The sequence below is a fragment of the Myotis myotis genome, unplaced genomic scaffold (assembly GCF_014108235.1).
Source record: "Myotis myotis isolate mMyoMyo1 unplaced genomic scaffold, mMyoMyo1.p scaffold_m19_p_3, whole genome shotgun sequence".
NCBI lineage: Eukaryota > Metazoa > Chordata > Mammalia > Chiroptera > Vespertilionidae > Myotis > Myotis myotis.
Genome location: NW_023416335.1, coordinates 25,587,570 through 25,611,419, shown reverse-complemented (window position 1 = coordinate 25,611,419; position 23,850 = coordinate 25,587,570). Strand labels below are relative to the sequence as shown.

Here is a 23,850-nt window from a genome sequence, read left to right as displayed (position 1 = left end):
AAGGGAATAGGCAAGGGAGGCAGCTTTCTCTGAACTGAGTCTCCTCACCTCCTAAAAGGCGTTTTTTACTTGATTGTCTATTTCATAGGAAGACTTAGATACCAATATTTTTTAAGTGAATAAGCCTTAGGCATATGTGGGCATAGATCTGGCATGCAAATGGTATTTTCTAGATAAGTCCATGTGTACAGTAATTTCAAATTCCTAAAGAATGGCATATATTTACAAACCTTAACAAATTGCTGTCACCTCTGATAGTTCATTTTATCCTCAAAAATGGCCTTTTGCAGAAAGATTAATAAGGTAAAGTTGCATTAAGAGAACTGAAAATCTGAAAACAGCTGGCTGTTTTACAATAATTAAAATCCAAACTCTATTCATAACATGAAAGTCATACTGTCGGTACTATAGTATTTTTATGATTTAGGCTGTATCTCAGGCTGTTTTGTTTTTGTTTTGTCTCAGAGTTGTTGGCAACCATTTTCGTTTTGTAGGACAGGGCTGTAGAGGATGTCCCCCGAGTTAATCTATGGGTGTCCTGGAAAACAACTGATCCTGTGACCCTTGGAAATTTATTTTTGGAATAAATAGCAGATGTGGGCTTGTGGCTTGTCATTACTGTCTTTTAAGAAAAGTGCTGTCATTAAAGAAAACTGAGTTAGCTAAGCCTTTTCTTTTTACTGGATCTTGAATAACTGGAAGTTTGCTGCACTCAGTATGTTAGGGGGAAAATCATTCGAGTTTGATTCAGTATCAGCAACAATTGTCCTGTCAGTCAGTGAAAGCGGGAAAAACCCTAGTGAATTAATTTCCTCGTTTCTATTTCCTCCACCCGGGCTGACTCCATTTGCCCCTGTAGCTTCACATAGATTTCCTGGCATCGTCCTCAAATTACAGAGATTCCCAGGGCAGGCCTTCATTTCACAGGCGAGGAAGCCGAGTCCAGAGAAGTGGAAGTCACAGCCGAAAGTCACACAGCTCATGAGAGGCAGAGCTGGGAGTCCGGACTGGGGCCCGTTGCTGGCTGTCCTCTGAGCACCCTGTGCTGGGCTGACTTTTCCATCTGGAAGCAGGGGGAGGAAAGAGTTCATTCACGCCAGCAGGAATCGACAGTCTTAGAATGGCATGCGTATTATTTAGCAGCCTGGCCACAGGACAGCTGTCCGTCAGTCCCCAGGGATCCTCCGAGCACACAAGGAAGCCAGTGTCTTTCCTTCAAGACCCACTGGTTCACTTCAGTGCCAACAGTCCATGTTGACTCCGACAGGCAGAAGGAAAAGCTAAACCCGCGAAAGAGCCTGAGCATCTCCTCGCGGAGGTGCCGTGGGACCCTTCGCACTGGGCGCATCTGCACCATTTGTGCTATGCCTCGTGGTTGTGTGAGAGGGGAAACTGAGGAGGAAACGGTGAGCAGACAACATCCACACCTGGGCCAGCATGACCTGGGTGGGGTTTTTCAACACCTGCCCTCCCTAAGCTAATCTGCAATGGCCAGGGTGAGGCTTCTGCCCAGAGGCACTCGGCCACACACCTTCAGTTCAGCATTTCCATGGCTGCGAGGATTGGCTGGTCTTCATTCGGCAAGTTCACAGGCAGAGCCACAGCCGCTGATGTTTGCATAGATGCTCCACTGTACTGCTGGAGGACGGTAGAGCCAACTCGGAGTCATGCTGCCCAGCTCTGCCATTTCCATCTTCTCCATCTGTGGTACCGGGCGAGGGAGGGCTGAACTCCAGGGCTGCTGTGCCCATTAAATGAGTGAATGCATGTACAGTGCTGAAGGTAGTGGCTGGCACAGCGAGTGTAAGCTCTTACCACCAGGCGCACTCTGAGCGGGGGAGAGGGGAGGAATGTGGACGTGGCCCGTTCAGGAGGTTCGATTTTAGGGTTTACTCACACTGTTATTGTTGCTAGGCTTCACCCCATTCAAAATGGGGAACAGAGCAGAAGCCTCAGGCTTTAGTGGGCTCCTCATTTTCCACCAATTTTATGTCCATGGACGTCAGCGATTGGAGCCATGGAAGGGCCAACAGAGGACATTTACTGGGATGTTAACGAGTTACCATTCATTTTGGTTCCTTATCCCTTCATCTCAGAGCAGGAGTCAAGGGTTCCGAGGAACCAAATTCTTCCTCTGGTTCCTGTCAGCCTCAGGACACCTCCCTTAGTGTGAATTTAGTGAGCCCCCTCCCCCCTCAGGAAGCTGTTAGAACCCCAAAGTCAAAAAGCATTATCAGACATCGGTTCTCTGGCTGTTAGATTTTTTGAGGGTCACCTCAAAGCAAAATACAAAGATAGAACCTGAGATAGGCAGGCCTGGCTGAATTTGGAGTCAGACACTGCTTTTAATTCTATTTTAATTTTCTCTTAATACAGTGTTCCATTTGCATTCAGGTAGATGAATGCGATGGGAGATGGAGTATAGGATGCAGTAGTTGTAGTCCCAGTAAAGGTCTTTGCTACATAGCGAACAGTTAGTGAATGTATGCAAACCACACTTGTCTCAAAAGACTGGTGTGGGTGGAGAAACAGTTTGCAAGGAAGAGGAGGAAGAGAGGAACCGCAAGGACACTCCCAGAGGGTGGGAAGAGCAACACAATCTGGATGTGTGGATGACAGCAGGTGAAGGAACCAGGGGGCGAAGTGACTAGTCTCAAGTTTAAGAGCATTTGAACTTAGTTTGGAGAAATGACATTTGAGAGAGCAGGGCTACATGGTGAGATTATCGAGGCATTATAAGCACCAAATTATTAATCAGTTCCTTAGAATTTGGGTGATCTTATCATATCGAAACACGTGAAAAGTCTTGTTTTTCCAGAATGGAATTGTATACATAATTTCCTTCTGACTACAAAAGTATGAAGGTTTGCTATTTAAAACACACACACACACACACACACACACACACACACACACACAACCAAACAGAAATGTATAAGGTAGAATGAAACCTCAAGGGGGATTGTCAGCCCCCTTCCACTGTGAAGCCACTTGTGACTGCACTCGTCCAGGCTACACTTTGGTAAGAAATCAAAGTGAATGACTCCTTAACATTCCCAGAACTGCCCTTCTCCTGGCCCCTTCCATGACTCCAAATGCTGGCTTTCACAGCCTTTTTAAAGGAGCCTCTAATCAACTCTTTCATACAGCAAGGATCCCTTGTAACGAACCTAGTCAGCTCTCCATCCCCCCAGTTTATCTGACCTGTAAATTTAGATTTTTTTAAATTAGGTTATCTGGAGGAGGTACACCTAAAACCTGGTGACCTTCCAGAACGTACGGAAGGGTTCTCTCCCGCACCTGCACTGTTTTCACGGTTCTAGTGGGCTGTCTGGACATGGCATTGTCCTTCTGCGAAGATGAGAGTACGTAATTGCGTTTATTCAGTGCTGCTTTTAAAGGGGAATGGGAAAAGAGCATGATGGTCTAATATTTATTTCTTCTTTTTCTTCCTTGAACATGGTTCTGTTTTGGTTCGGTTGAGGTGGGTAATTCCGTGAAGTCACAGAAAACAGTATTTTGTTTTGAAATAAGTTGTTTGGAAAGAGCCTTTTCATTTCCTCCTATGCCTTTTTTAAAAAATTCTTTTCTCAGCCATACAGTTGGTTTGTTAGGCTCTGAGGTAATAATATGTTTGCTTGGTTGGGACAAGGCCAAAGTTCTGTTAATTTTTTTGTTTCCCTGAGATTGACCCGTAAAAAGTTAGGGTTTGGTTTGTTTTGATAAAGTATCTTTGGAAATTACAGGATAGAGGTTACACAAACTGTTAACAAAGCGTGCCTCAGCTATTCTTTCCTCTGCCCCAGAAACAAAAAAGCGATGCTGTATTTCCTCTAAGCTTTATTCATAAGCTGTCCATACCCAGCGCCTACACATTTTAATACCGCCTGCTCTGGCTGTTGCTCTTTGCAGGTTCATGAACGGCATTGTGGGCAGTAAGTTTGGTGCCAGGAACCAAGAGCCAGTGAGCTGAATTAATCGTCCCAACCTTTCGGGGGTTGCTGTGAGTCTCTGGGAAAGGTCCCTCCAACTGCCAGCCCAGGTGGAGGCACACCTGGAAGCCATTTTCAAGAACCTTTGCCACAGGTGTAAAAGACTCCAGGCCTGAGAAGATGCTGAAACAGATACTGTCGGAGATGTACATAGATCCTGATCTGCTGGCAGAGCTCAGCGAAGAACAGAAACAGATCCTGTTCTTCAAGATGAGAGAGGAACAGATCCGCCGATGGAAAGAAAGAGAAGCAGCGATGGAAAAAAAGGAGTCCCTGCCAGTGAAATCCAGACCAAAGAAAGGTAAGCTTAGCTCCGTGCCGGCTGTGGACGTGTTAGGAGAATGGCTCCTGGCTTGTTTGAACATTTCGCACCAGTCAGAAGCAAGCCAGGTTTGCGTTCCTGTTTGGTAGATGGACCCTAAATGTTATTCTAATAGTGTAATTTATCAACTTGAAGTCTATACTCGGGCACACACACACACAGACACACACACACACAGCAATTACCCTGGAGTTGTGTGAGCAGATTGCTTGCCTGAAACCAGACAGACCTTCAGCTGAAGTAACAAGCCCCCAGGAGTCTGATGTGAGGGGTTTTAAGGGAGGTTTCTGTCCCCCTATTGTCATCGATGCCTAGTGCTCTAGTTACCAGCATACCAAGTGCTTGCATCGCATCTCTATGGCAATTGTGTTTGCATGTTTTAGACTTGAAGAGATTTTTCTTTATCTTTTTTAGGGAAAATCCCTCTTAAAATACAAATACTGCTATAAGGAAAAAGGTCATAATACTTTTTAGTATTATAATTTTCTTTTAGTGTGAGTTAACTTTTCAGATGTATTTCGTCCTGACCCAAGGAATCCCTTGGTAGCCTGAGAGGGCCTTTGAGACCATGGGGGAGGAATACTTTGTACATCAAGACTTAAAATATAAACACATACAGTCCTAGAAAAGCACACGTTAACCCTTCCCCCAACCAGCCACCCTCCCTCCCCTCCAACTCCCCCTGTCAAATTCTGTTATGGATGAATAACTAAGTTGTTTTTTTAAAAACACAGTTTCAAGGTCACTTACACAGGCATTCAAGACCAGTCTCTCCTCATTTTTTTATTAAGCTAGGGAAAATAAGATTTGATAAAACCATTCAGGGTTTCAAAGATTGAGAAAACGAGTCTTACTTGAATGCTGTATGTGCAGACTCAAAAGGAAGTCACTTTAGTGACATTTGCCTCATTCTGCTTTTTACTAATAACTTTTCCCAATTCAGCTTTATAATGACATAGAAATAAATGAGTATCTCATTTATTATTGTTATTATCAATAACAACTATTTGTTAAATACTTGTTTTGTCAGACACTGGGCAAAGCCATTTACACACATATCTCACCCTCACAACTTCTGCAAAAGTCAGTATTAATATTCCTATTTTACAGATGAATGAACTAGAATCAGAGAAGTAAGATATGCAAGGTCACACCGGCAGTAGGTGCCTGTTCTGTTGGGTTTCACAGTACCCTACACTGTCCAAAATAGACTTTTTCCTTCAGCAAGCAACTTGGTCCAGGCCAAAGCATAACCCTTTTGTCTTTCTGAACTGGTTTATGCCTCTCTGTGCATACTTTAGTCAGAGCTCATCAGATATACCTGGGCCTCTTTGGGCACCATGGTCATTGTGGACATAACATATTGATGTGGTGGCTGACTTTGGGGACTAGTGAGAGCGGAAAGGTTCTGGCCCCAGAGTCAGTGGCCCAGACTCTGTTAGACATTGGGCTTCTGCTGTTTGATGAATTGATCTCCTCGTGGTGACTTAAGAAACAATTTCCATTTATTTGCTTATATTCTTCCTGTGCAGAGTTTTGAATCTGCCTCTCAGAAAACCTGTATGACTACGTTAGCTAAGTGATCATGAAAATATATACATACAGTGAAAGTTCCATCAGTATTTCATGGGAGAAGTTTATTCCTCCCTTAAATTTAATACTCGGAGAAATATTTTCCATTACCTAGTTCCTCTTCTGAATACAGGAAAAGGGAGGCTTTGAGATTCTTTCCCTACTTCCCCCCAAAAAGACAACAGTTCCCTCTTTCCCATTGTTCTGCCTCCGAAGTTAAAGCCACAGATAAAGGCAGTATTATCAGGGCAGGTGGTTTCCAGAGGTGTGTTTGTGCTAGCCCCTGTCTCTGTTTGTCAGACGGCTCATTGTGGGCTTCTGCTCTTTTCAGACCTAAGCTCCCTGCCTCCCCTGTCTCCTCTGACTCCCCCGTGCCTTCCCCACCCCCATCCCCCCACCATCCTGCTTGCACCCAGATGACTTGAGTACTGCTTTTTCTTAGGCAAGCTGTGGCTTTGGAGACTGGCCTTTTCTTGGCTCTTTAAATGCATCTTTGAGCTTGTTTTGTTTTGTGAGTTTGTTACCCCAATAAATTTAATTTTAAATTTAAAATTTTTAAATTTAATTTTAATTTTATTTAATTAAATTTAAATTTAATTTTAAAAATTTAAATAAGTATATCTTATGCCCACCCCTGACTCCTTTACACCATTCCAGCTCATCACTCAGCCATGTTTACATTGTCACCTGGTCATTTTTATCTCTATATGGTTCACTGTGGTGAGTTTTGAAGGAGCATGACTAAACATTTGATATTGTGCATGCCAGATACCCGTCCACTTTTTAGTAATCCTAAGGCTAAAGTAGGAGGGGCTGAAAAACAATTGGAAGTATGGATTTAATTCTTTCTAGATCAGAAATTCATTTCCAAAACGTGGTGGGACAATGTGATTCTAAGAGAGAGAGAGAAGTATGGACCTCCTCCCCCCGCTGAGGTCTAGAGCTGTATGGTCCAATATGGCAGCCACTAGCCACGTGTGGCTATTGAGCACATGAAATGAGGCTAGTACGGATTGAGGTGTGCTAGAAGTGTCAATTACTGATTTCAAAGACTTGGTAAGAAGAAAATAATAATTTTATAGTCATTCTATATTGGCATCATATTTTGGATATCTTGGGTAAAATAAAACATATTAAAATTCATTTCACCTGTTGTTTTGATTTTGTGATGGAGCTACTAGAAAATGAAGTTATAGGTGTCACTCATTTAGACAGCGATACTCTAGACCAGTGGTCGCCAACCTTTCAGACCTCACTGACCACAAATGGTCCACGGACCACTGGTTGGCGACTGCTGCTTAGACCATAAAAGCAGCACCAGCCAGTGTTTATTGAACTGATGGTGTATCGAACCCTGAGCTCATTGCTTAAATATATCATCCCATTAATAATCACCACCAAGCCTGAAGCTCAATTAATGTTCACACTTTTGAGGCTAATGGACATTAACTAACTTCTCCAAGGCAACAACTAGTAAGTAAGTGAAAGAGCTGAAGAGGACCTTGAGTCTGACTCTCCCAAAGCTGGTGCTGTGGATAGATATGCTACACGTCGAGCTTACCTGGAGCTTAATAACAGTCACTGTTGTGTGCAGGTGCCTTTAGCACATCGGAACCATATGCTTGCATTGAGGCCCTGCCCTGGAGCCTTATTCTGTATGGTTTTTTCTTCTGGTACCACAACCAGAGGAGGCCTTTACTTAGTAGAGGACTGCCTAGCACCTGTTTCCTTGGGTCTCTCTAAAGTTGACGGAAACCTAGTGCAACAGGCTGGCATCTGGTCACTGCGTGTGTGCCCTTGAAATGGACTTGGAGTCCTAAAACTTCATTTGCTGGATTTTCATTGTCATCAAATGGGCAACTTCTTATATGCAGAGCCTCCTCTTTTTCATGAAACAATGATCAAGCCATTGGTTTGTGCCACTTGCAATGTTTACTTCCCATTCCCTTTACTCACTGGGAGAAAAATTTATAACTAAGGGGAAGTGCTACATAAACTTCCCTCTCTCATGTCCTCACATTACAGAATGAACGTAGTTTCAAGGTGAAGTTGGCAGGAAATCCAGAATGCCTCGATAGCAACGTGTATATACATAAGCTAATTTTATGTTATTTTAACTTAGAATAAAGACTTATTTATTTTTACTTTAAAACCATTATTTAATTACAGTTAACATTCAACATTAGTCTCAGGTATAAAACATAGTGGTTAGACATTTCTGTAACTTAGAAAGTGATCCCCCCATAAGTCTAGTACCCACCTGGCACCATACATAGTTATTAAAACATTATTGGTTATATCCCCGATGTTGTACTTTACATCCCCAAGACTGTTTTATAACTGCTAATTTGTACTTCTATTTAAAAATATATATACTAGAGGCCCGGTGCACGGATTCGTGCACTGGTGGGGGGGTCCCTCAGCCTGGCCTGTGAGGATTGGGCCGAAACCGGCTGTCCGACATCCCCCGAAGGGTCCCAGATTGCCAGAGGGAGCAGGCCAGGCCAAGGGACCCTACCAGTGCACGAATGGGGCCAGGGAGGGACGAGGGAGGTTGGCCAGCCAGGGAGGGACCACGGGAGGGCTACAGGGTGTGTCCGGCCCATCTCACCCAGTCCTAATCTGCCGGACCACAGCAGCAAGCTAACTTACCAGTCGGAGCGTCTGGTAAGTGATGCATTTGATTTGACTGGTTGACTGGTTGACTGTCTGCCCCCTGGTGGTCAGTGCATGCCATAGTGAGTGGTTGAGCAGCCTTAGTCTATCATTAGCATATTATGCTTTGATTGGTTGAACAGCCAACCAGTCAACCAGACACTTATATATTAGGCTTTTATTATATAGGATTTTATTGACTTCAGAGAGGGAGAGTGTGAGATAAAAACATCAATGATGAGAATCATCAATCCTTTGCCTCTTGCACTCCCCTACTGGGAACCCAGGCATGTGCCCTGACCGGGAATCAAATTGTGACCTCCTGGTTCATAGGTCAATGCTCAACCACTGAGTCACACTGGCCGCACACAAATGTCTTTTCTTAATGTCACTGTTTCTGCTATCCCAATTACTAAGTCTCAAAATGCTGGCATCATCTTTGAGTCCGTCCTTGATTCAGCCGCCTGGATTTTACTGTCCCGTTTAACACTGTTCTTTCCCTCATCCAGGCTGCAGCTACCAGTTACCTCCCTTCTGGTCTTTTCGCCCCTCTGCTCTCCCCATTCTCTTCCCACTCGGCCACCAAACACACACCTCCTACTGCCCTGATACACCTACATGCTGGTGTGCCCTAGTGCTTCCTAAGTCACTTCTCTGACCCTGGTACCACCTGGACAGACGGTCATGGACTCTATGTTGGTCAGTTGGTCAAGAACATGGAGCTAATACTTTCTGGACATTTATCATGTGACAGGCCTGTGAGGTCAGATTTATTACCTCTCTCTTATCAAAGCAGGAACTCAGGCTCAGAGCAGTAAAGTGACATGTTGGTGGAAACTCTGGGATTTTAATACCACTTTCTGGCTTTATGCAGTACAGGGCCTAAGTTTAAATCCTTCACCCATGTGTCTAGGACCTGTGCCTTGGGGGTCTCTGCTCCCTAGCAAAGTCCTCACCCCATGGTCAGGTGACTTCTAAACCCTCTTCAGCTCTGGGTGAGACCCTGCTTCCCCATAGCCCCTCACTGATTCCCTTCTCCGAGCTTTGATCGTGCTGTTCTTCGTGTTGGGCACCAAACCCTTTCCTGCTCTAAGTTCCATTTCTATCCACCAAAACTCCACACAAAGAACTTCTTATTTCTTTTCTATCCTTTGGTTTCTCACTGGACTTAAACATCTAAGGTGGTTATATAAGGTGGCCCTTCAAACTGGTTAGTTCATCTTTTTAAGCATTCCCATGGTCCCTTTAACACCACCCTTCCCAATTCAATGCCTGCTTCCTCCAACTAGAATGCAAGTTCCCTGAGAGCAGACAGTGGCTTTTCTTGTACATAAGTGTTTACATGCACCTACCTCAGTGCGTGTAGATACACAATAAAATTCATTAAAGAAGTAACCTAGTGCCTCCTTTTCTCTCACAGACTCTAGGGGACCTGCCGGAAATGGCCACATCCTATCCACACATCCCCAGTAGCATCGAGCTCTGCATCGTGCTCAGAGTTAGAAACTCTTACGTTTTTGTGGAATGAGCTAAACAGAGGCCTTACTAATCTTCCCTCATGTTGGCCAGACGCTGAGGGGGTCAGAGCCAACCCTCATTTTACTAGAATGACTTCCCGCCTCCCCTAAGGCTTCATGGCGCTGTGTGGAGCCACTTAGAGCCTCTCCCGTCTCTGCTTTCAGGCCCCTTTAAGAGCTCCTGCAGGCGAGGAACAGTCAGAGCAGATGTCAGCAGTGCCTCTCTGTCGAGAGTCCGTTATGGCAACTGGCTAAATCTGACATTTCACATCTAGTTCTCTTTCTTTTTGTCCCAAAACCGCGATTTCTTGAACGTCACCGTAGTCTCACCACCCGCCTCCTTTGAAAACTTCACGACTCTCCTTTGGTTCTCATCTCAAGTTTCTAAGCACCTTTCGCTGTTCACAGGCAGCCCAGGATTTCTCTCTCTCACCCTGCAGAGCAACGCCTTCTGCTCCTGCCTGCAGTTCATGGGACTCTTTGGAGACGGTTTTGGGGGAGCGTGTGCCACACTACTGAGCAGAGCTGCTGGGATCCCTGGGTCCCCCCTCTGCCCACCTGGCACTCTGCAGTCTCCTCTCATGGCATCTCCCTCCTGCTGTCAGAAATATCTGTAGAGGATCACTTAGGTCAGCGGTTCTCAACCTGTGGGTCGTGACCCCCTTTGGGGGTTGAACGACCCTTTCACAGGGGTCGCCTAAGACCATTGGAAAACACATATATAATTACATATTGTTTTTGTGATTACTCACTATACTTTAAGTATGTTCAATTTGTAACAATGAAAATACATCCTGCATATCAGATATTTACATTACGATTCATAACAGTAGCAAAATTACAGTTTTGAAGTAGCAACGAAAATAATTTTATGGTTGGGGATCACCACAACATGAGGAACTGTATTAAAGGGTCGCGGCATTAGGAAGGTTGAGAACCACTGACTTAGGTGAAGGTTGAGCGATGGACATAGTAAAACATATTATTCATTGCCCTGAGAGAGTGATCAAGGGAATTGTGTGAGGTATGACAACTTTCTAAAGTTAATGAGCCAGTTGGCATTTCCCCAAACAAAAGCCCCAGCTGGGCAGGGCTTGTCCCCAGGAGGGCACATTCAGGACTGATCTTCCCTTCGCGCCTGGTGTCCCTTCCCCTGCCTCTCCCCTGGTGAAACTGCGTGAGGTCAGCTTCCTTCGGAAGGAGGTATTTGACTCCTTTTGTAGTGAAGACTATGACTCAATCCCGCTGCCCCGTATCCTAGTGAGAACGTTATCGTCCTGCCGAAAGTCTCCACTGCATTGGGCAGAGTGGAACGCCCCACATAGAGATCAAATCTGACTGTGAGCAGCCTGCTCTTTTAATGTATCCTCAGGCAGCAAGAGGAAGTAGTCAACAATACAGTGCATGGAGACACTTTCATTGAAAACCTTCCTCTACTTACTGTAAGGAGACAAGACAATCCCAGTGTGGATTTCTAACCTATAAGCATGGCTGCCTGTGTTCCAGGTGGGAGCCCTTTTCACGTACCCAACACCACTGGCTGGCTTGAGATCCTCAGGGCCCAGATCCAACTGTGGACCATGAAGGCCCTGGGTAGGCCTGCCCTGAGACCTACAGATTTAGGGACTGTGCCTCTTGGCCTCTCCCAGGTATCTTCACCTTCCCCAGGGTTCAGGAGCATGACCTTTGTGGCCACATGTCAGCAGTAGGGCACTAGAATGTAACCCAACCCTTGTGACCAGTTGTAAACAAGGGTTATTTAAGTAGCTTCACCAAGTATCACACTGCCTACCAGTAGTATTATCTTCTCACAGCTGGTGTGAATCTCTGAGCAGCCATATAAGTAAAGAATAGGAGAGTGATGATAGCAGTTAACCTCCCTTGAACTCCTCGTATGTGGCAGGCACGAGGGGACATGCCTATACACCTAGCCTGCCTACTCTTGCAGCAGTCCTGTGTATAGCTATCAGTAGTCCATGCTGCAGAGGAGGAAACTGAGGCTTAGAGAGATTAAGTAATTTGTCCAAGTCACACAGCTAGTAAACAGCAGGGCTAGGATTTTAACTAAAGCCAGTCTAACTCTCAAATGCAAGCTTTTTGCCCAGCAACGCAGCCTATAAAGATAGTGAAAACACCAAACCCTGGGTGGTCTGTTAATTCTGGGGTACAGGGAGATGCTTAGACTTTAGGGGTTCTGGTATCTGATGTTAGCTCCGTTACCCGAAAGGTTGATGCACACAGTGCATGCTTCCATCCCGTCTCGCCTCCTTCATTTATAAAATGGGCACGTTCAAAAACCATATTCATTGTCCTGGCTGGTGTGGCTCAGTTGGTTGGAGCATTGTGCCATACACCAAAAGGTGTGGGTTCAAATCCTGGTCAGGGAGATCCCCTGAAACCGATTGATGCATCTTTCTCATATCAATGTTTTTTTCTCTCTCCATTATTCCCTCTAAAAATCAATTAAAAAAATTAAAAAAAATATTCAAAACAAACATCACTGCCATGTCCATTGTTCTGTAGAAAATCTGCTTGTTCCTGGGCAGGTTGGAAGTGCTTCGCCTCCTCTAATATCCACCTCCCCTCCTCAAAGACCCTAAATACTTCAATGATGGAAAACATAGTAACCCTTGACTACAGATACTGTTCAATCCGAATTTTGTTTTGCTTGCAGAGAACAGCAAATCTGTTCATTGGAAACTGGGAGCCGATAAGGAAGTCTGGGTGTGGGTGATGGGCGAACACCATCTAGACAAACCCTACAATGTGCCCTGTAATGAAGTCGTTGCTGAGAGCACCCAGCCCAAAGCACAGCAGGAAGCGGAAGAGCTCAGGTATGCAATCTGCAAACCCATGAGAGCCTCTTGCTCACAGGATCTGGTGGGATTTCAAGGGTCACAAAAGTGACTTAGATCCCTCTGGAGGGTCCCTGTAGACTCCTGGTGATTCCTGTCCTTCCCACCATCGAACTAGCTGTTTCCTTTTCCCACTTGTCATTCCATTTTGATGTGGATGTGGTTTTCCCAGTGATCACTGCTTTCCCTGGAATCATGCTAGAGCAACGCAGGCCGATACAGGTGGACATCAGGAATATAAGTGACCGTTCAAGCTTCCGGCCCTCAAAGAAGATTGCCTAGCTGTGGGCAGCTGATAAGCAGGCCCGTTAGGTGCTTCCCCCTGTGCTGGGCACTGGGAAGTCAAAGATGAACCAGGAGCTTCAGTCTGGCAGGAGAAACAGGCAACTCCCCGCAGCCAATACAGACTGTGATATGTGCTACGATTAAGTTCTAAACAGAGCATAGACGGAGCCTGTGGGCAATGTTGAGTTCTGAGTATTTGGGGTACACATGGGCCCCCACACAGTAGGAGATGGGGCCATGTTCTAAAGGCCAGGTTTAGGAGTTTGGACAGCATTCTGTGGACAGGAAGAGGTTTTTGAATAAGGAAGTGACAGGATCAACTGAGAGGTGACTAGGGTGGGAATAGTGAGTAGGGGATGGATCCCCTCTGTGTGGTGGCCAGGGTGACCTCTGTGAAGCCGGTTCTTCCTAGAGTGTTGCAGACCTATCTGAGCTGGTGACATAAAAACAGACACATAGACTTCGGTTCAGATCCCCAGGGCTGGTGACGCTGCCTTCCACCTTCTGTAACTTAGAACTACATGTGGACATACAGAGCGAAAGGAATTACCTTCTGCTGATCATAGGAAGGTGGTATGCCCTGGCAGTTTAACATCTGAACCAGGAGATGGGCAGACCAGGGTTCAAATCCTGGCTATCTGCTATGTGGCCTTGGGTAAATTATATAGTTATTTTGAGTCTCTTATATAAAGCAAAGGTGCCTGGTTGGCTAGGCTCAGTGGTTGAACCAGGAGGTCATGGTTCGATTCCCAGTCAGGGTACATGCCTGGGTTGTGGACTTGATCCCCAGTAGGGGGCATGCAGGAGGCAGCCAATCGATGATTCTCTGCCATCATTGATATTTCTATCTCTCTCCCTCTCCTTTCCTCTCTGAAATCAATAAAAAAAATATATATATTTTTAAAAAGCAAAGGTAATAGTGCCTTCCTCACAGGATTGTTCTGAGGATTAAGTTAATCTCTTTAAAATACCGAGCCAAGAGCTCAGCGGATTATAAACACGCAGCCAGTGGTATCTGTTTCTGGTTTTCACATAATCCGAATGTGGGCATCTGCTTTGGAAAAGCTGTCCGTGTTCAGGAATGCCTTTGGTAATTCCACATTTGTTTCTCTTCAGCAAAGCTCAGTCCAAACATTTCACCAGTAGCTTGACCACAAAATCACACGACTGTGATCTGCAAACACCAGGTACCTGGGAGTCTCCGAACATCTGTAAGAAAGTGGCAGGACAGGAGGAATCGGACCCAGGCTCGAGACCAGCACCGACCCTTAAAGAAGAGAAAACCCCAGTGAGTCTTTCCTATCTGCAAACGTGCAGAATTTCATCCCTGGGGAGACAAAGGTATTGGGACCACTGAGACAAATGAGCTGGGCAACACATTCTTAAACTGGCTTTTTTTTGCGGGGGGGGGGGGGGGGGGGGGAGTCTTCTTAACTTGAAGGTCCTACTGTTCATTGCAGTTGGGGGATTTGGTTCACCTGTAAAGCACCTCTTCTTCATGGGACTGAAAGTGTGAAAAAAGAAGTCTAGGAATAAAATGTTGCATGTTAAGCTGTTTTCGGGGTTTATTTTCCCATTTTATGTCTTCTAATCTGGGGTCCGCAGCTTTTGCTGGGAAGGGCCAGATAGTCCACACCGAGGGTGTGGGCCCGAGGGTCTTTGTCTCAGCTGAATGGGCACGGCGGTTCCAGAGAAACCTTATCTACCAGGCGGGCAGAGGGCCGGGTCATCTGCAGGCTGCAGTCTGCTGGCCCCTGTCCCGTAACGCCGGCCCACTTGTGATCTACGTTTTGTTCTCTTGAGTCTCCCCTTTTAGTTGAGGACAAATATCAGTGCCTCTTTGGTTTTGTAGGTTCTGCCCACGATTGTGGGGACAGCTGTTTCCTCAACACAGCAGAGTTTTATACTCAGAACTGGCAGGGGTTCTCTTCTGCTTCAGGTGTTTAAAAAGCTCAAACATAATTTGCTGCTTGGAGGATCATGTGGAAGAACAATGATACTATATTGTCAAGTACCTCCTGCTGCGAGGAATTTCATGACACTGAGAATTAGTGGGGGATTGGCACGGTGGCTTCTGCTCGGGTCCTCGGCTCCGCCACACAGGTTGCGTATCTCACCCTCCGGAGGCCGTGGGAAAGGGGTTCGGTTATCTGTCTTGCCTACTTCACAGGCTCAGCCACGGCAAGCACACTGCTGAGTGTCTCCTCTAATTCTCAGCGCAGTTATGACCGGGGGGGATCTGTGTTTGTCCATTATACAGGCGAGGGAGCTGTGGTCAGGTGTGCTTACGCCATCTGCCCAAGGCCTTCTAGTTGATAAAACACTGAACCAGGATTCAAAACTAGGTCTGCAAGAGCCCTACCTAGGTCACTCTGTAACTATTGTCCTCGGTCGCCTTATTCATCTGAGGAATGTGAAGGCGCTTTACAAAGGGCTGTACATAGGAGGCTCCAAATATTTAGGGCCAGAAAATTCTAAAGTTTGGCTTACACCCCAGGGTCAGCCCTGGGTACTTTCAGTGAGGCACCCAGGTTTTCCTAGGCCTGCTTTGCTCTCAACACCTTTAATACCAAACTGCCTCCGACAGCCAGCCCGCTTTCCAACACCCCAAAAGTGAGGAACAACAGCGACAACAAAACACTTCAGTCCGGAGCATTAAGTATGCACGCTTCTCCTTGAATTGCAATACTTGCCTAGAAAACAAATTTCACGAGGAAGACAAAAAGATTAAAATGCAAATTAGATATCCTGGTTACTCTTCTTTTCCTACGTCATACATATTAGAGGGAGAGTGGCACTCTCCCGTTCCTTAGGTGTTTGCCAAACTGTCCTATGGAGAGAGACTGGGGCAGGGGACCAGGAAATCTGTAGGTACAGGCCTATGGAAAAAGCGGGTAGAAGTTTTTTTCTGTTCCTGCTTTTCATCTTTCTTTGCGTCAGAGAAAATGCTTCAAGGTCTTAGAAAAAAATATATATATATATATAGACAGTGAGAAGGTCGAAGATGGACTGGTTTACTCATTCATTTAAAAAGTGCCCATCCTGTGCGAGGCATTGAGATGACAACTTAGGGGTGAAAGCAGAGTCCCTGCCGCCCTGACCTCTGGTGGAGCAAGCAGGGAGGGACTGCACGCAGCACATCATTTCCGATGGTACCTGCTCCAGGGAAAGGACGTGTTCCCTGCGCCCATTACGCTAGAACAGGAGCCGTGCAGGGATGGCAGGGCGGCTTTGCAGGGGACAAGCAGCTGGAGATGGCGAGACAGGACGACTGTGGCCGGCGGGGGAGCAAGGGGGGCTTTGACTGGAGTGTAGATGGGAAGGAGAAGAGGTTATTATGATTGAGTGAGGGGGTGGGGTGGGCAAGGCCAGGCAGGATAGGGTCTTGGGGACAACTTAAGCATTTTGACCCTTTTTTTATCAAGAACAATTGGAAATTGTCAGTGATTGTGGAGCGAGGGCCTGACCTGATCAGATTTCTATTCTGAAAGGGATTTAGCTGTCACTCAGCCAGGTCCTGAGACGTGTAGGTTGGGAAGCAGATGCCACTGCAGGCAAAGATGAGTCTGATGAGGAGTTAATAGGAGCCAGAGAAGATGACGGGCTGTGCAGTGTGTGAGCAGACACCCTGCCCCCAGCCCGGGAGGGAGCTGGGGTAAGAACTCGGCACTCAAGGCTGAGGGGCAGGGTGTCATATCCTTAGGGACCCCAGTGTGGACAGCCCTCCAAATGCAGCCAGTGCCTCCCCCAACCCCCTCCTGCAAGAGAATTTGGGAGAGAACAGAACAGTTCTGAGTGTGGCTGGGAGAATGGCAGAGATGCTGATTCAGAGATAAGCTCCTTTGTGTTTCTCTGTTATATGAAATTTGTAGACTGGGAACTCATTAATCAGTTGCCTGACTATCCTTGCCCTAAAGGGGACCTTGAATAAAACTGTATCTGCTCATTTGTAGATTTTATTTCCAGAGAATTACTATTTTTACAGAAATGGCCTTCAGAGTGGACCACACTGAAAAACAGGAGATTAAAAAAAAATAGACCACAAACATCCAGGATGCAAAGCATTCAAAAAATAGTAAGACCTTGAAGATAGCAGATTTAAAATCCTTGAGCAAGATCCTTCCCCTTCATATCCTCTTTAACCAAATGGAGTTGGAGGTGAGCCTTTCTCACCCCTACCGTGTGCACACAGACACACACATTGCACAGGCCACACACACACACACACACACACACACACACACACACTGCACACACTGCCACAAGGTCCTTACACCAGCTTTTAAGCCTGTCATTTCACTATAACTGATAACAAAATCTCGCCACTAAAATGTACATTTTGCTTGTAAACTTGACATTGAAACCATGGTGGTTTTCAAATATACTTGTGTTATTCTAATTCATAGCATTCTGTTCCCATTCGTAGGTAGCAGTGAAGGAGCAACCCATCAAATGATTTTCAGCCATAATGAGACACTTCCACTCAGCTTGCCCTTGAGACCACAGCTTAGCTTGCTGTCTACTCAGACACCGACAGTTCCCTAAAAGCAGGTTTGGGGTTTCTGCCTTCATAAAGGAGAGACTCAGAAACCAGATACTAAGATCAGACCACTTCTCTGAAAGAAAAGAAAAGAATATGCTGAATTGTCTGTTTGGACCCTTATTCATCTCCAGGTGCTCTTGCATAGCAACCAAAGTTTGGGGGTTGATGTGACTTGCACTTTCTGTAAAGGATGAAAAGCAGTATTAGAGCCCAGACCCTTAGGTGATTTAATTAGAAGTGAGTATGGCCCTAGCCAGTTTGGCTCAGTGGATAGAGCGTCAGCCTGTGGACTGAAGGGTCCCGGGTTTGATTCTGGTCAAGGGCATATGCCCAGGTTTCGGGCTCAATCCCCAGTAGGGGGTGTGCAGGAGGCAACCGATCAATGATTCTCTCTCATCATTGATGTTTCTTTTTTTAAAATATATTTTATTGATTTTCCACAGAGAGGAAGGGAGAGAGATAGAGAGTTAGAAACATCGATGAGAGAGAAACATCGACCAGCTGCCTCCTGCACATCCCCTACTGGGGACGTGCCCGCAACCCAGGTACATTCCCCTGACCGGAATCGAACCTGGGACCCTTCAGTCCGCAGGCCGACGCTCTATCCACTGAGCCAAACCGGTTTCGGCTCATCATTGATGTTTCTCTCTCTCTCTCCCTCTTCCTTCCTCTCTGAAATAAATATTTTTTTTTAAAAAGAAGTGCATATGAAACCACGGTGAGTAGGTAAGGTGGAGAAGCCTGCACCACCCCAGATAGATGCCCTTGTCTGGCCTGGAGGAACACCCTGGGGTAGCCTGGCTCTCATCTGTAGAGAGCCATACTGCCATTCCCTGAAAGGGATTTGGGCTCACACTTAAAGTAAGGAAGCCCACTGTAAGCAGGATGAGAAATGTGTTCCTGAAATGCAAACTAGAATTTTGAGTTGAATATGAGAAAAAAGGAATAATCCCAAACCAGTAACTGTTTCCCGTTTGTATATTCCCTTCCACTATACATGCAGGAAGTACGCCAATATTATTTTTGTGAGAGACAAAGTATTGCCTATACTGGGTAAAAAGAGATGAAGAATTAATTGTGCTCATTTTGTTAATTCAAGAGGACAGCCATAACCAGAGAGTAACACAATTACCATGCAGTTCTGTGTAACTGTAATAGAATTTTGTGGTAGTTTGTAAGATAAAATTTTACACAAGATATATTTTTAAATCCTGGGCCTTAAAAGTCATTTAAATGGTTGTGTTTTTATAAACAGGATGTTGCATGAAAAGCTTAACATAAATTACAGAAGAGGAAAACATTTCTAGTCTTGAGAGTTGTACATTATGAAGTTGATGACACACTTCATTTTGTATGACTGCAAGTGATATTTGCAATAATTCACTTATCCAGCTCACTAGAGGTAGTGTTCTGGGAAAAACAGATGGATTCCTGAGTTAGGAGACATGGAGTCCTGTTGACCACTAGGAGCCAGCCATTTGATCTCTAAAAAAAATGGAGGTTACAGTGGCTACATATCACTGGTTTGAATGTAAGAATGAAATGAAATAATATACATAAAATTGTTATGTAAAGTATTATGTCTGATATGTTTTTTCTATCATTATTTATAGTTAGGTTCCTATTTTCCATTGTGTCAAAACTTCCAAAATCAATCATGTGTTTAAGACTCCTTGTCTATTCTCTTAACAGTCCTTTATTTATACTAATACTTTATATCTAATAATTACTTTCTTTCCCTTGCTCTTCTTCTTTTTCATGGATCATACATCAGGGATCTCCCTGGTGAGAATGTAAGAGTAGCCTTTGAAACTCTCCTCTATCTGAAAGGCTTTGCCTGAACAGCCTTTATCAGTTCTGCATTATTGCATTTTCTGGGGATGTACTGCCCAGTTCTGCAGTGGGCACATTGCTTTGAGGGGCTGTAGGGGGAAGGTGTGATGAAAGTGGATGGCTGTTCATCTAGTGTGGCCATTCTGTGCTTTAATCTGCTCAAAATAAGCTCAAATAGTGTATTATTTAAAGGTGTGCCATCAGAGTACACATCGTATTAGAGTCGGCTGTACTTTTAAGTCAGGCGATCCAGTAGTCTCTGTGCAGAGATTTTGCTAGAGAAACAGGGAGAAGACTCCCTAGGGTCTCTGTTGTCCTAACTCGTGTTTCAGCAAAAGCATCCCACAGGGACTATGTGCTGTGTTTTCAGCAGTAGAACCGATTGTCCCGTTTTTCATCTTGTTAGTCTAGTTGGCCTTAGGAAAATACCTCCACTCTGTCTCCATTATTATTCTTTGTAACTATCAAAGCGCAGTTCCATTATTCTGATGCTCCCATTATTTTATAAAGAAAAAAAGCTAACTCCCGGTATGTTCAAAAGCTGAATATCATGGTCATCACTGGGAATTTCCTCTTTCATTTATGATGGCAGGGAATAGAATGATCTGATTGGTCCAGTGACCTGGTTAGCAGAATGGGTGAGCTATAAGCCATCGATTTTCAGGTAAATTTGAATTCAGTCTATCTTGATTAGTATTAAAACTAGACTGGGATTTCTTTTAGTGATTGAGAAAGTGCTTCACGAATCTATAATGTGTTCACCCATTCAACAAATACTTACTGAGGCTTTACTAACTGCCAGTCCCTGCTGTGTTTGCGGAGACTTGAGATGTCAGTGAATGAAGCCAACAAGGTCTTTGCCCGGGAGGTTATTAAGGAACCATCAGCCTATTAAGGAACACCATGGATTTAAGAGGTTTTTAAGGACAGAGTGAGTAAATACTTATCCTAGTCATTTGTTGGCAAAAGTAAACTCTTGATTTTACTTTTTCATCTTCACAGTAAACACTGAGTGTTAATAATGTTCTATTTATGGGAACTTTCTGGTTTACTTGGGGTTAAAGGTGCTTGGCATTGGTCTGATTGCATAGCCCTACTTTTAAATAGAGTAAACATTAATTTAGTGACCAGAATGAACTATTTTTTCAAACCAGTTTTAAAAGTGTAATTAGAATAAATCCTCATACTGCACAGATTTTCTATGGGGAATATAATTTATAACCATTTAATATTGATGTTGCCAGCTATCAATGTTGCTAGCAGCATCTTCTGATAACCCAACTGTTTATGTCAATTCAATTTGCCATACTTCTAAGTTTAAGGTAAATATATACACACACACACACACACACACACACACACACACACACACATCCATCCTTTGGCCAATATGGATGGGCTCTACTCCCAGATTTAGTTGGGTCTGCACTGATTAGAGGGGCCATGTTCTGACTCGGTGTCCCTGATGCCATTGGCTTTCAAGTTTTCTCTTTATTTTTTGGAGTTTTTGCACAAATATTATGTGGAAGTTTTTAATTTATTAAATTAATTGGTTAATAACATTATATAAATTTCAGGTGTACAACTTTATCATATGACATCTGTGTGTGCTCTACTGTGTGCTCACCATCCTAAGTTTAATCTCCTTCCATCACCATATATTTGATCCCCTTCCCCCTCTTCATCCTCTTTCTTCCCCTCTGGTAACTGCCATCCTGTTGTCTGTATCTATGAGTTTGGTTTTTTGTGTATTGTTTTGTTTTATATCCCACATGTGAATGAATCATACATTTCCTGTCCTTTTCCATCTGACTTATTTCACTTAGCGTAATTTTCACGATCCATCCATGTTGTCACAGGTGGCAATATTTCATTTTTTTATGGCTGAGTAGTATTCTAATATATATATCACATAGTCTTTAATCATCCATCAAAGGACACTTAGGTTACTTCCATGTCTTGGCTATTGCGAATAATGCCCATGTTCATTGCAGCAATATAGTTTTTATCTTTAAATAAAGCAAATATGAAGCAGATAAGATTGCTTTAACTCTGCCCATAGAGTTTCAGCAGTTGCAGAAGTCTCTGTAATGTGGCAGATGGGAGGTGACTGCAGTGGCCTGCATGCATGAAGGCAGACATATGTTCTCTGGGACACCCTGCCGAAGGAGCAAGCTGTAGACATGGGGAGGACATGGGGTTCAGTCTCTGCTTTTCTACCTATTATGTCACTCTGCCTTTTTGGTAAAGGGAAAATATATGTTTGACACCTTTATGGGTTGATATGAAGGTCCAATGACGTATTGGGCTTGAAAGTACTTTGTAAGCAAAAATGATATAGGTAGATGGGTAGTTTGCCTCCCTTTCTTGTGTTCTAAATAGGAACAACTGAAGAGCATGTTCCCTGGAATACAGCTTCCTGTGGAAGCTTCAGAGGCAGCATGGCACCTTCTCCAAGAAGCCTCTTCATCCCTCCTCTGGGGACGCTCAGAGAGGCCGCGGTACTCCTGAGGTTGTCTCCCTTCGGTACTGGTGTCATAAATGATCACTTGTGAGCCACTACTCTGGCTGCTTTTTAATACAGGAAATCTCTTTTCTATTACACGATTTTCAGCCTATTTCATTGTACTTGGTGTATTGCAGGGATTTGTAACACATGTAAGTGTACCTGAATGAACCTGCTCTACACAAGTCCTGATTAAGTTCATCATATTATTTGAACACTTTAAAATAATGGCAGTTCTTCTTTCACCTTGAAAATTAGTGTTTTTATAAATTGGGTTCTAAGCATGTGTGAATAGTTTCAGAATTTACAATATGTTTTAGTCATATGGATGCCTTTGAATAGAAATATCGATCTCTGGTCTGGTTGTTAAACTAATCAATTATTTAGGCTAAAACTCTTCTACCCAAGAACCAGCTTTGGTAACTAAAACCAAAACCTAAAACTTCAAAGAAAGGATGCCAACTCTGACTGCCACCAGTAGATGGTGCTGACGGTCACGGTGGTCCCCTTGGTCCCTGGCACCACAACACCGCATCCTTTCCATCGTCTGGTTCATGTGTCTGTGCTTACTTTTTGTTATTTTAAGAATATTCATAGCCCATCACACCTGATAGGTGTAAAAGCAAAGAGTATATTGGAAGTGCTAGTAAGAAAAGGAATATGAAACAAAAGAGAAAACTAAGATAATAAGGAAAAAGCAAGTAGTAAGAAAACAATGTTGAAGGGATAATTCCAAGGGACAAAGAATAACTCATACAATAGGTTTAAAGTGTTGTACCCATGCCGATGGCTGTAACTGCCAAGTGATGGGGAAGAACTGAAATAGACAACACTTTGGAAAAATGGGTTAGAAAAGCAGTGCCAGATGCCTAGTAGCCTGATGCTAATTCAGGAAACAGCTCACAGTTTGCTCAGCCATGGAAAGGCTGAGCCTGGTGGAGGTGCGGCTGACCAAACCTTGGTCCCAAGTTCTACTAGTTGCACAGGCCCAAATCCTTCTGAACCAAACGATGGAGAGGCTCTGAGTGCAGCTAGTGTGGTCAGGGCATTATTACGGTTCTTGAGGAAGATTTTCAACATAAAAGAAACTGATCCTTTTTGCAAAATGGCAGTGTCCCACAAGCCCTATGTCATTGAGGAAAGGGAGGGTGAGCCTGTTTCTAAAGCTCACATTCCTTATAATGGAGATGTATCCAGGGACTGCAAGAATGAGCCCTCCAAAGCTACCCTGGACTTGTGAACAGACGGACTTACACAAAACCTGGCAGAACAGTTCTAACCTGTTCAAAATAGAGGAACTGGATACTGTACTCTTCTGTTTTAGATACAGAGCAGCTATGTACTTTTTATAATATTAAAATAATAAAAAGTGAGACAGCATGTAAGTAGCCATTGTGAAACCTATAGGATTCATTACTTTGCCAACTAATAAGCATAAGAAATCTCTAACCTGCAACTTATTTTCCTGTCATAGTGGGAAAATGTTGACATAGTGGAAAAAGCATAGACTCTGGCACCAGCCAGCGGTGTGAGCTTAGTCAGCTACTCAGCTCCTCTGAGATTCACTTTCGTCATCTGAAGATTGGGCATGATGCTGCCCATCCGTCAGAGATGTTGCCAGAAGTAAAAGTAATACTACGTCACTAACACGGTGCCTGGTCATAGCAGGCCTCCAGTGACCAGTAGCCACTAGTGGAATTAGCATCAATAGCACTGCCCATGATTCATAAAATCTCTCAGCCGAGAGCTTGACAAGTGTGCCACCAGCAG

At 44.4% G+C, this 23,850-nt stretch overlaps 1 protein-coding gene across 7 annotated transcripts in view; it reads left to right on the top strand.

Moving 5' to 3' along the window:
* Positions 1 to 23,850, top strand: part of SH2D4A (SH2 domain containing 4A) — a 50,253-nt gene that overhangs the window by 1,561 nt on the left and 24,842 nt on the right. For 5 of the 7 annotated variants that reach the window (XM_036300309.1, XM_036300314.1, XM_036300308.1 and 2 more), the window contains exons 2-4: positions 3,913 to 4,293; positions 12,733 to 12,892; positions 14,315 to 14,486. In XM_036300309.1, the coding sequence (XP_036156202.1) occupies positions 4,113 to 4,293; positions 12,733 to 12,892; positions 14,315 to 14,486 (513 nt within the window). In that variant the 5' untranslated portion in view covers positions 3,913 to 4,112. Of the gene's footprint in view, positions 1 to 1,782; positions 1,804 to 1,849; positions 3,366 to 3,912; positions 4,294 to 12,732; positions 12,893 to 14,314; positions 14,487 to 23,850 lie in introns of those variants that run through there. The other 2 variants (XM_036300311.1, XM_036300313.1) reach the window with 2 other exon arrangements.